At 61.3% G+C, this 12,464-nt stretch overlaps 1 protein-coding gene across 2 annotated transcripts in view; it reads left to right on the top strand.

Moving 5' to 3' along the window:
* LOC147705920 (deoxynucleoside triphosphate triphosphohydrolase SAMHD1-like) overlaps positions 1–12,464 on the top strand; it is a 1,309,615-nt gene that overhangs the window by 444,630 nt on the left and 852,521 nt on the right. For both annotated transcript variants that reach the window (XM_086932390.1, XM_086932391.1), the window contains exon 7: positions 12,159–12,338. In XM_086932390.1, the coding sequence (XP_086788516.1) occupies positions 12,159–12,338 (180 nt within the window). The remainder of the gene's footprint in view (positions 1–12,158; positions 12,339–12,464) is intronic.

Here is a 12,464-nt window from a genome sequence, read left to right as displayed (position 1 = left end):
CCCTGTTTTCCCACCCACCCACCCCTGCCCTGTTTTCCCACCCACCCACCCCTGCCCTGTTTTCCCCAACCCTGGTCCCTGGCTTTCCCACCCACCCCACCCCTGCCCTGCCCTGTTTTACCCACCCACCCACCCCTGCCCTGCCCTGTTTTACCCACCCACCCACCCCTGCCCTGCCCTGTTTTACCCACCCACCCACCCCTGCCCTGCCCTGTTTTCCCCACCCACCCACCCCTGCCCTGCCCTGTTTTCCCCACCCACCCACCCCTGCCCTGCCCTGTTTTCCCCACCCACCCACCCCTGCCCTGCCCTGTTTTCCCCACCCACCCACCCCTGCCCTGCCCTGTTTTCCCCACCCACCCACCCCTGCCCTGCCCTGTTTTCCCCACCCACCCACCCCTGCCCTGCCCTGTTTTCCCCACCCACCCACCCCTGCCCTGCCCTGTTTTCCCCACCCACCCACCCCTGCCCTGCCCTGTTTTCCCCACCCACCCACCCCTGCCCTGCCCTGTTTTCCCCACCCACCCACCCCTGCCCTGTTTTCCCCACCCACCCACCCCTGCCCTGCCCTGTTTTCCCCACCCACCCACCCCTGCCCTGCCCTGTTTTCCCCACCCACCCACCCCTGCCCTGCCCTGTTTTCCCCACCCACCCACCCCTGCCCTGCCCTGTTTTCCCCACCCACCCACCCCTGCCCTGCCCTGTTTTCCCCACCCACCCACCCCTGCCCTGCCCTGTTTTCCCCACCCACCCACCCCTGCCCTGCCCTGTTTTCCCCACCCACCCACCCCTGCCCTGCCCTGTTTTCCCCACCCACCCACCCCTGCCCTGCCCTGTTTTCCCCACCCACCCACCCCTGCCCTGCCCTGTTTTCCCCACCCACCCACCCCTGCCCTGCCCTGCCCTGTTTTCCCCACCCACCCACCCCTGCCCTGCCCTGTTTTCCCCACCCACCCACCCCTGCCCTGCCCTGTTTTCCCCACCCACCCCTGCCCTGCCCTGCCCTGTTTTCCCCACCCGCCCACCCCTGCCCTGCCCTGTTTTCCCCACCCGCCCACCCCTGCCCTGCCCTGTTTTCCCCACCCGCCCACCCCTGCCCTGCCCTGTTTTCCCCACCCGCCCACCCCTGCCCTGCCCTGTTTTCCTTACCCGCCCACCCCTGCCCTGCCCTGTTTTCCCCACCCGCCCACCCCTGCCCTGCCCTGTTTTCCCCACCCGCCCACCCCTGCCCTGCCCTGTTTCTCCCACCCGCCCACCCCTGCCCTGCCCTGTTTCCCCCACCCGCCCACCCCTGCCCTGCCCTGTTTCCCCCACCCACCCACCCCTGCCCTGCCCTGTTTCCCCCACCCACCCACCCCTGCCCTGCCCTGTTTCCCCCACCCACCCACCCCTGCCCTGCCCTGTTTCCCCACCCACCCTCCCCTGCCCTTTTTCCCCACCCACCCTCCCCTGCCCTGTTTTCCCCACCCACCCACCCTCCCCTGCCCTGTTTTCCCCACCCACCCACCCTCCCCTGCCCTGTTTTCCCCACCCACCCACCCTCCCCTGCCCTGTTTTCCCCACCCACCCACCCTCCCCTGCCCTGTTTTCCCACCCACCCACCCTCCCCTGCCCTGTTTTCCCACCCACCCACCCCTGCCCTGTTTCAGCCCCTGCCCTGTTTCCCCACCCACCCACGCCCTGTTTCAGCCCCTGCCCTGTTTCCCCACCCACCCACGCCCTGTTTCAGCCCCTGCCCTGTTTCCCCACCCACCCCTGCCCTGTTTCCCCACCCACCCACCCCTGCCCTGTTTCCCCACCCACCCACCCCTGCCCTGTTTCCCCACTCTTCCACCCACCCCTGCCCTGTTTCCCCACCCACCCACCCCTGCCCTGTTTCCCCAATGCCCTGTTTCCCCATCCACCCACCCACCCATGCCCTGTTTCCCCACCCACCCCTGCCCTGTTTCCCCACCCACTGCCCTGTTTCCCCAGTGTCCTGTTTCAATGCCCTGTTTCCCCACCCACCCACCCCTGCGCTATTTCCCCACCCACCCCTGCCCTTTTCCCTAAACTGCCCTGTTTCCCCACCCACCCACCCACCCCTGCCCTGTTTCCCCACCCACCCCTGCCCTGTTTCCCCAATTGCCCTGTTTCCCCACCCACCCACCCCTACCCTGTTTCCCCACCCACCCACCCACCCCTGCCCTGTTTCCCCACCCACCCACCCACCCCTGCCCTGTTTCCCCACCCACCCACCCACCCCTGCCCTGTTTCCCCACCCACCCACCCACCCCTGCCCTGTTTCCCCACCCACCCACCCACCCCTGCCCTGTTTACCCACCCACCCACCCCTGCCCTGTTTCCCCACCCACCCCTGCCCTGTTTCCCCACCCACCCACCCACCCCTGCCCTGTTTCCCCACCCACCCACCCACCCCTGCCCTGTTTCCCCACCCACCCACCCACCCACCCCTGCCCTGTTTCCCCACCCACCCACCCACCCACCCCTGCCCTGTTTCCCCACCCACCCCTGCCCTGTTTCCCCACCCAACCACCCACCCACCCCTGCCCTGTTTCCCCACCCACCCACCCACCCCTGCCCTGTTTCCCCACCCACCCACCCATCCACCCCTGCCCTGTTTCCCCACCCACCCCTGCCCTGTTTCCCCACCCACCCACCCACCCCTGCCCTGTTTCAACGCCCACCCACCCACCCCTGCCCTGTTTCAACGCCCACCCACCCACCCCTGCCCTGTTTCAACGCCCACCCACCCACCCCTGCCTTGTTTCCCCACCCACCCACCCCTGCCTTGTTTCCCCACCCACCCACCCCTGCCTTGTTTCCCCACACACCCACCCACCCCTGTTTCCCCACCCACCCACCCACCCCTGCCCTGTTTCCCCACCCACCCACCCCTGCCCTGTTTCCCCACCCACCCACCCTTGCCCTGTTTCCCCACCCACCCACCCCTGCCCTGTTTCCCCACCCACCCACCCACCCCTGCCCTGTTTCCCCACCCACCCACCCACCCCTGCCCTGTTTCCACACCCGCCCACCCACCCCTGCCCTGTTTCCCCATCCGCCCACCCACCCCTGCCCTGTTTCCCCAAACTGCCCTGTTTCCCCACCCGCCCACCCACCCCTGCCCTGTTTCCCCACCCGCCCACCCACCCCTGCCCTGTTTCCCCACCCGCCCACCCACCCCTGCCCTGTTTCCCCACCCGCCCACCCACCCCTGCCCTGTTTCCCCACCCGCCCACCCACCCCTGCCCTGTTTCCCCACCCGCCCACCCACCCCTGCCCTGTTTCCCCACCCGCCCACCCACCCCTGCCCTGTTTCCCCTCCCACCCCTGCCCTGTTTCCCCACCCACCCACCCCTGCCCTGTTTCCCCACCCACCCCTGCCCTGTTTCCCCACCCACCCACCCCTGCCCTGTTTCCCCACTCACCCACCCACCCCTGCCCTGTTTCCCCACCCACCCACCCCTGCCCTGTTTCCCCACCCACCCACCCCTGCCCTGTTTCCCCACCCCAGCCCTGTTTCCCCACCCACCCACCCACCCTCCCACCCCAGCCCTGTTTCCCCACCCACCCACCCACCCTCCCACCCCAGCCCTGTTTCCCCACCCACCCACCCACCCTCCCACCCCAGCCCTGTTTCCCCACCCACCCTCCCACCCCAGCCCTGTTTCCCCACCCACCCTCCCACCCCAGCCCTGTTTCCCCACCCACCCACCCCTGCCCTGCCCTGTTTTCCCCACCCACCCACCCCTGCCCTGTTTTCCCCACCGACCCCTGCCCTGCCCTGTTTTCCCCACCCACCCACCCTACCCCTGCCCTGTTTTCCCCACCCACCCACCCCACCCCTGCCCTGTTTTCCCCACCCACCCACCCCACCCCTGCCCTGTTTTCCCCACCCACCCACCCCACCCCTGCCCTGTTTTCCCCACCCACCCACCCCACCCCTGCCCTGTTTTCCCCACCCACCCACCCCACCCCTGCCCTGTTTTCCCCACCCACCCACCCCACCCCTGCCCTGTTTTCCCCACCCACCCACCCCTGCCCTGCCCTGTTTTCCCCACCCACCCACCCCTGCCCTGCCCTGTTTTCCACACCCACCCACCCCTCGCCTGTTTCCCCACCCACCCACCCCTGCCTTGTTTCCCCACCCACCCACCCCTGCCTTGTTTCCCCACCCACCCACCCCTGCCCTGTTTCCCCACCCACCCACCCCTGCCCTGTTTCCCCACCCACCCACCCCTGCCCTGTTTCCCCACACACCCACCCACCCCTGCCCTGTTTCCCCAGCCACCCACCCACCCCTGCCCTGTTTCCCCACCCACCCACCCACCCCTGCCCTGTTTCCCAATGCCCTGTTTCGCCACCCACCCACCCACCCCTGCCCTGTTTCCCCACCCACCCACCCCTGCCCTGTTTCCCCACCCACCCACCCCTGCCCTGTTTCCCCACCCACCCACCCCTGCCCTGTTTCCACACCCACCCACCCCTGCCCTGTTTCCACACCCGCCCACCCACCCCTGCCCTGTTTCCACACCCGCCCACCCACCCCTGCCCTGTTTCCCCATCCGCCCACCCACCCCTGCCCTGTTTCCCCACCCGCCCACCCACCCCTGCCCTGTTTCCCCACCCGCCCACCCACCCCTGCCCTGTTTCCCCACCCGCCCACCCACCCCTGCCCTGTTTCCCCACCCGCCCACCCACCCCTGCCCTGTTTCCCCACCCACCCCTGCCCTGTTTCCCCACCCACCCACCCACCCCTGCCCTGTTTCCCCACCCACCCCTGCCCTGTTTCCCCACCCACCCACCCACCCCTGCCCTGTTTCCCCACCCACCCACCCACCCCTGCCCTGTTTCCCCACCCACCCACCCCTGCCCTGTTTCCCCACCCCAGCCCTGTTTCCCCACCCACCCACCCACCCCAGCCCTGTTTCCCCACCCACCCTCCCACCCCAGCCCTGTTTCCCCACCCACCCACCCACCCCTGCCCTGTTTCCCCATCCGCCCACCCACCCCTGCCCTGTTTCCCCACCCGCCCACCCACCCCTGCCCTGTTTCCCCACCCGCCCACCCACCCCTGCCCTGTTTCCCCACCCGCCCACCCACCCCTGCCCTGTTTCCCCACCCGCCCACCCACCCCTGCCCTGTTTCCCCACCCACCCCTGCCCTGTTTCCCCACCCACCCACCCACCCCTGCCCTGTTTCCCCACCCACCCACCCACCCACCCCTGCCCTGTTTCCCCACCCACCCACCCACCCCTGCCCTGTTTCCCCACCCACCCACCCACCCCTGCCCTGTTTCCCCACCCACCCCTGCCCTGTTTCCCCACCCACCCACCCACCCCTGCCCTGTTTCCCCACCCACCCACCCACCCCTGCCCTGTTTCCCCACCCACCCACCCACCCCTGCCCTGTTTCCCCACCCACCCACCCCTGCCCTGTTTCCCCACCCCAGCCCTGTTTCCCCACCCACCCTCCCACCCCAGCCCTGTTTCCCCACCCACCCTCCCACCCCAGCCCTGTTTCCCCACCCACCCTCCCACCCCAGCCCTGTTTCCCCACCCACCCACCCCAGCCCTGTTTTAACCCTGCCCTGTTTCCCCACCCACCCACCCTCCCACCCCAGCCCTGTTTCCCCACCCACCCACCCTCCCACCCCAGCCCTGTTTCCCCACCCACCCTCCCACCCCAGCCCTGTTTCCCCACCCACCCTCCCACCCCAGCCCTGTTTTAACCCTGCCCTGTTTCCCCACCCACCCACCCACCCTCCCACCCCTGCCCTGTTTCCCCACCCACCCACCCTCCCACCCCTGCCCTGTTTCCCCACCCACCCACCCTCCCACCCCTGCCCTGTTTCCCCACCCACCCACCCTCCCACCCCTGCCCTGTTTCCCCACCCACCCACCCTCCCACCCCTGCCCTGTTTCCCCACCCACCCTCCCACCCCTGCCCTGTTTCCCCACCCACCCACCCTCCCACCCCTGTTTTCCCACCCACCCACCCTCCCACCCCTGTTTTCCCATTCTCCCACCCCTGCCCTGTTTCCCCACCCACCCACCCCTGCCCTGTTGCACAACCCACCCACCCCTGCTGCCCTGTTGCCCCACCCACCCACCCCTGCTGCCCTGTTTCCCCACCCACCCACCCCTGCTGCCCTGTTTCCCCACCCACCCACCCCTGCCCTGTTTCCCCACCCACCCACCCCTGCCCTGTTTCCCCACCCACCCCTGCCCTTTTTCCCCACCCACCCCTGCCCTGTTTCCCCAAATGCCCACCTACCCACCCCTGCCCTGTTTCCCCAAATGCCCACCCACCCCTGCCCTGTTTCCCCACCCACCCCTGCCCTGTTTCCCCAATGCCCTGTTTCCCCGCCCACCCACCCCTGCCCCGTTTCCCCGCCCACCCACCCCTGCCCTGTTTCCCCGCCCACCCACCCCTGCCCTGTTTCCCCACCCACCCACCCCTGCCCTGTTTCCCCACCCACCCACCCCTGCCCTGTTTCCCCACCCACCCACCCCTGCCCTGTTTCCCCAACTGCCCACCCACCCCTGCCCTGTTTCCCCAACTGCCCACCCACCCCTGCCCTGTTTACCCACCCACCCACCCCTGCCCTGTTTCAACCCCTGCCCTGTTTCCCCACCCACCCACCCACCCCTGCCCTGTTTCCCCACCCACCCCTGCCCTGTTTCCCCACCCACCCACCCCTGCCCTGTTTCCCCAATGCCCTGTTTCCCCGCCTACCCACCCCTGCCCTGTTTCCCCGCCCACCCACCCCTGCCCTGTTTCCCCAACCCACCCACCCCTGCCCTGTTTCCCTACCCACCCACCCACCCCTGCCCTGTTTCCCTAACCCACCCACCCCTGCCCTGTTTCCCTAAATGCCCTGTTTCCCCAACCCACCCAACCCACCCACCCCTGCCCTGTTTCCCAAACCCCTGCCCTGTTTCCCCACCCACCCACCCCTGCCCTGTTTCCCCACCCACCCACCCACCCCTGCCCTGTTTCCCCACCCACCCACCCACCCCTGCCCTGTTTCCCCACCCACCCACCCCTACCCTGTTTCCCCACCCACCCACCCACCCCTGCCCTGTTTCCCCACCCACCCACCCACCCCTGCCCTGTTTCCCCACCCACCCACCCACCCCTGCCCTGTTTCCCCACCCACCCACCCACCCCTGCCCTGTTTCCCCACCCACCCACCCACGCCCTGTTTCCCCACCCACCCACCCCTGCCCTGTTTCCCCACCCACCCACCCCTGCCCTGTTTCCCCACCCACCCACCCCTGCCCTGTTTCCCCACCCCAGCCCTGTTTCCCCACCCCTGCCCTGTTTCCCCACCCACCCACCCCTGCCCTGTTTCCCCACCCACCCACCCCTGCCCTGTTTCCCCACCCACCCACCCCTGCCCTGTTTCCCCACCCCTGCCCTGTTTCCCCAAGCCCTGCCCTGTTTCCCCACCCAACCACCCACCCCTGCCCTGTTTCCCCACCCAACCACCCACCCCTGCCCTGTTTCCCCACCCAACAACCCACCCCTGCCCTGTTTCCCCACCCACCCACCCACCCCTGCCCTGTTTCCCCACCCACCCACCCACCCCTGCCCTGTTTCCCCACCCACCCACCCACCCCTGCCCTGTTTCCCCGTCTGCCCTGTTTCCCCACCCACCCTCCCACCCCTGCCCTGTTTCCCCACCCACCCTCCCACCCCTGCCCTGTTTCCCCACCCACCCACGCCCTGTTTCCCTACCCCTGCCCTGTTTCCCCACCCACCCCTGCCCTGTTTCCCCACCCACCCACCCACCCCTGCCCTGTTTCCCCACCCACCCACCCACCCCTGCCCTGTTTCCCCACCCACCCCTGCCCTGTTTCCCCACCCACCCACCCCTGCCCTGTTTACCCACCCACCCCTGCCCTGTTTACCCACCCACCCACCCACCCACCCCTGCCCTGTTTCCCCACCCACCCACCCCTGCCCTGTTTCCCCACCCCTGCCCTGTTTCCCCACCCACCCACCCCTGCCCTGTTTCCCCACCCACCCACCCCTGCCCTGTTTCCCCACCCACCCACCCCTGCCCTGTTTCCCCACCCACCCACCCACCCCTGCCCTGTTTCCCCACCCACCCACCCACCCACCCCTGCCCTGTTTCCCCACCCACCCACCCACCCCTGCCCTGTTTCCCCACCCACCCACCCACCCCTGCCCTGTTTCCCCACCCACCCACCCACCCACCCCTGCCCTGTTTCCCCACCCACCCAGCCCTGCCCTGTTTCCCCACTCACCCACCCCTGCCCTGTTTACCCCCCACCCACCCACCCCTGCCCTGTTTCCCCCCCACCCACCCACCCCTGCCCTGTTTCCCCCCCACCCACCCACCCCTGCCCTGTTTCCCCCCCACCCACCCACCCCTGCCCTGTTTCCCCCCCACCCACCCACCCCTGCCCTGTTTCCCCCCCACCCACCCATCCCTGCCCTGTTTCCCCCCCACCCACTCACCCCTGCCCTGTTTCCCCCCCACCCACCCACCCCTGCCCTGTTTCCCCCCCAGCCACCCACCCACCCATGCCCTGTTTCCCCCCCACCCACCCACCCACCCACCCCTGCCCTGTTTCCCCACCCACCCACCCCTGCCCTGTTTCCCCACCCACCCACCCACCCACCCACCCCTGCCCTGTTTCCCCACCCACCCACCCACCCCTGCCCTGTTTCCCCACCCACCCCTGCCCTGTTTCCCCACCCAACCCCCCCACCCCTGCCCTGTTTCCCCACCCACCCACCCCTGTTTCCCCACCCCTGCCCTGTTTCCCAATGTTGTAGCTCAACCAGTCTTTTTCAACACTGCGAATTCTTTCCTCGGTCTCAAGTGATATCGCGATGCTCCAGGAATGGTCCGGGAAGACTTCCTCAGATTCGTCAGGTGAGATAGCTTGACCTTTCTCAGTCTCCAGAATCTCTTGATGGTCGGTCAGCACAGCAGGTTCCACCAAGGCAGGCGTCACACAGTTACAGTGTGTGTTGTGGACCCAGTTCTTCTTGTTCGTCACTCGAACTGCTGTCCCTGTAGTCAGTTAAGTTAGCAAAGAAACACTGCTGTGGGCTCAAAGGATGGGGGCGTTCACTGCAGCCCTATCGGTGAAGACTTGTGGGGTAGGCTACAATCCCAGAAGCAAGTCTCTGTGGGAAGAGAGAGGTGTAGGTGAGGCAGGCCCTCACATGCTATCAGCTAAGGCCCCTGCGCCTGGGATCTCAGCAGGGACAGGCAACAGTGACAACATTAAATACACATGGGGGCTTGAGGAGTTTTAAGGACCTGCGGGCACCAACTCCCCACCAAATTAATGTCACACAAAAAGGGGCCACAGGTCCGGATTACGAGGATGTGTTTCCCTCACACACCAGAGGTGTCATGCAGGTGGTGCATAGGAAGAGAAATAGTATCCCATTCCCATTAAGGGGTGAAACAGAGGTCTGTAGACTGGCATCCAGCACCCCAGTTCAGCTTACCTTGAACAAGGGGGTGCAATCGGGGAAGAGTCCCTACATGGCCTACGGATATGTTCAGTGGCCGATTCTGGGCTGGAACTGTAAAATCTGAGGGACTTGTCGTATAACTTCGCACAAAGTACAGTGGCAGCTAGCTCCTTGGCATTGTACTTTGCAGTCCATTTATGTAATCATATGCCTTACCATTTGGTAATTTGGCAATCTTTCCTTGTGGGAATCCTTTACACATACCCAATATTTTACCAGCTGTTTTATTTACTTGACTACCATTTACAAACAACTTTTTCAATGCAATTTTTGCCATTACTCCTCCTTCCACTGTGAGTGTTAATTTCCATTTGGTACAGTGTATTTTATCTCAAGTTAACTGGTTGAAGAGCCTAGTAGTTAAGTCTTGATCCAAGACTTACCCTTACAATTTTGTGTCGTGGACCCCAAGCATTACTGCCTTAGGGACCCTGGTGAGCGTTCTACTTTTTTTTTTCTTCTCTTTGGAAGTGATAACCACTTCTGTCAAAATAAACAGCACCAAGATTGCTTCTCCCTTTTCTCTTTTTATGTGAACAGCCATCTCAGATGTCGTTCAAATGACTTGAAAGACTGAGTAGTGATCATTTGAGTAATATCAGGGTTGAGACATTAATTTCTCCAGTAGCGAAATAATTGCAAGTGATGCATAAAAACATGTATGAATTAGTGCATTGATTTAATCCTTTCTTTTTGTTGTCTCCTTTGATTGAGCGAGCTACAACAACAATTTTGTGCTGAGTGCACCCCAGTATGTTCAAATAATTGACAATTCAAGTTTTGTACCATTGCTGCGCATTACTCTTATTATATATTGAGTTGATTACCAACACATTGCTCCATGGAATTTTCTTTCCACTGTACATTAGAAGCCAGTTCTAAATTTACAAACATGACTGAATAGAGATCAGGGTTTTTGCTGAGAAGGATTGTTTGTCAGGTCTTTAACAAGTGGGGTTGTGCTACTTATGGTACTGCAGTGTATTGCGTTGCTGGAATACAGATTTATACCACCCTTGTTTAAAGTTATCCAACATCTCCAGCATGAGGACTGGTAATGTTTCAAGCCTCTGAATCTCTGAAAGATACCTATCCTGGTGACTTGAATTTAAAAGAAAGTAACTTGTAATTCCAGTTACATGTACTCCACAAGAGACATGTTAACCCACCCAAATATAAGATGATTGCTTTGACTCCGACGTTCCATTTTACCTTTGTGGAACACCAGTGGAGCAATTTCCAGGCCTAAAGAAACTTACACAATTAATAACGTATCTTCTTTGTGCAGGGGCAATAGTGGCCATGGTGCCTTTATGTGCCGTCATTTGCCAATTAAGAACTTACCCCTAAAGCAATTATTATATATTGACTCGACCCATCACTTGTTCCTCTGCTTTCTTCTGTGTAACTTTCAGAAATCTCTACGGGTCTTTTACTAGCTTATGGTACTGTGTCCTATAATAAATGTACCTCCTCTTTCATTAGAATATTAGAGCTCCTGTACCTTTAGATGTACCAAGTTCTAAAATCTAAAAGGAAAGTTTCTGTCAAAGCTAAGCAAAGAGTTTTTCCTGCAAAAGCTTGAAACAGCAGCAGTGAATCTTCTAGTCAGGTATTATGTTTTGCAGTCACCTTTCTGTTAAATTCAATTGTCCATCTGGGCCACAACCCTTCTTCTGAATGAGACCACAGTTCTTTCTTCTGATCGGGTTGAGGCTTTTCTTTCATTCATTTCTTGGCCATTTGACTGGTATGCTCTGCCATTAGCAGTTCCCCTTACCGAACCCATGATACATGTGGTCAGACTAAGCTGGCATATCGGTCTTCCCCTCATACTTGTGGGGGGGTTGATGCATGGCTCACACTTCATATCTCTGTTCTGTAAAGGACCTTCTGAAATCCATCTTAGCAAACCAGTAACTTGCATTCATGTGAGCACTGCCTCTCCGCTTTTAGCATCAGCCTACAAGTGGCACCCCTCATTTTGTGTTTATTGTGGCTTGTCTAGGCGAAGTGCAGTCTCACTCTACTGTTTTGAAAATGGCTTAAAAAAGCCTTAATTTAGGAGAAGTGTTATAATAACCAACCAAGGTAATGTCTGTCATAGCTGGTCCCTAAGTACAAATTAAAAAAAATCCTTCTAATGAACTTGCAGTCTGCTTTTTGTTTTGAGGTAACCTTGTGGAATTGGTCATGATGAGAATTTATGTCCGTAGATACTCTGTCCCTACATTCACCCAGTTGTACAGAAGGAACCCTTTCTTTAATGGTAAACAGTGTTTCAGTAGCCAGTCGAACCTGCTGACCTAAAACGAACCAGATGTCTACTTACCAAAAATGTTGTTAAGGTTTGCTGCACAAAAACTGCATAACAGACTTCTCTGTCTAGACTGGCTTCAGACTAATATTTTTCAATGCCCTTTTTTTTAAGGTGCAGCTGTATTGTTAGATGGTTAAAACAGTTAGTTTAATATTGGATCCATTTACCTACTTTTCATGCATTTCAATTGATAACGATGTATTATTCTTTCCTTATCCCTATTATGGCTTGGTGCATGCCTTTTTAGGGTTGGGTTTTGTATAACTTTGCCTGAATGTTTTGAATTAAAATACATGATTTTGTATTGTAGCATGAAGTTGCTTCTGTCCAGATGTTTGATCATCTTGTCTCCAGCAATGGACTTCAGGATGTAATGGAAGAATTTGGTTTATCCTTGCCTGAAGATCTTATTTTTATCAAGGAGCAAATAGCAGGACCTACAGCTCCCGAAGAAGATACCCGAATTTTCTCAAGTCAAACCAATTCATCTGTAAGCCAGCTAAACATTTCATATACTGTTTAAGAATCTTTTTGTGGAGCCTCCCACTTGCTATTTAAAGGGCTTCAAAGCCAGACATCAGGCAATGTGTTTTTATTTATTTAAGTACCCCTGTTG

This window comes from Lissotriton vulgaris, chromosome 7 (assembly GCF_964263255.1).
Source record: "Lissotriton vulgaris chromosome 7, aLisVul1.2, whole genome shotgun sequence".
Taxonomy (NCBI): domain Eukaryota; kingdom Metazoa; phylum Chordata; class Amphibia; order Caudata; family Salamandridae; genus Lissotriton; species Lissotriton vulgaris.
This window is presented reverse-complemented; position numbering and strand designations above follow the sequence as displayed.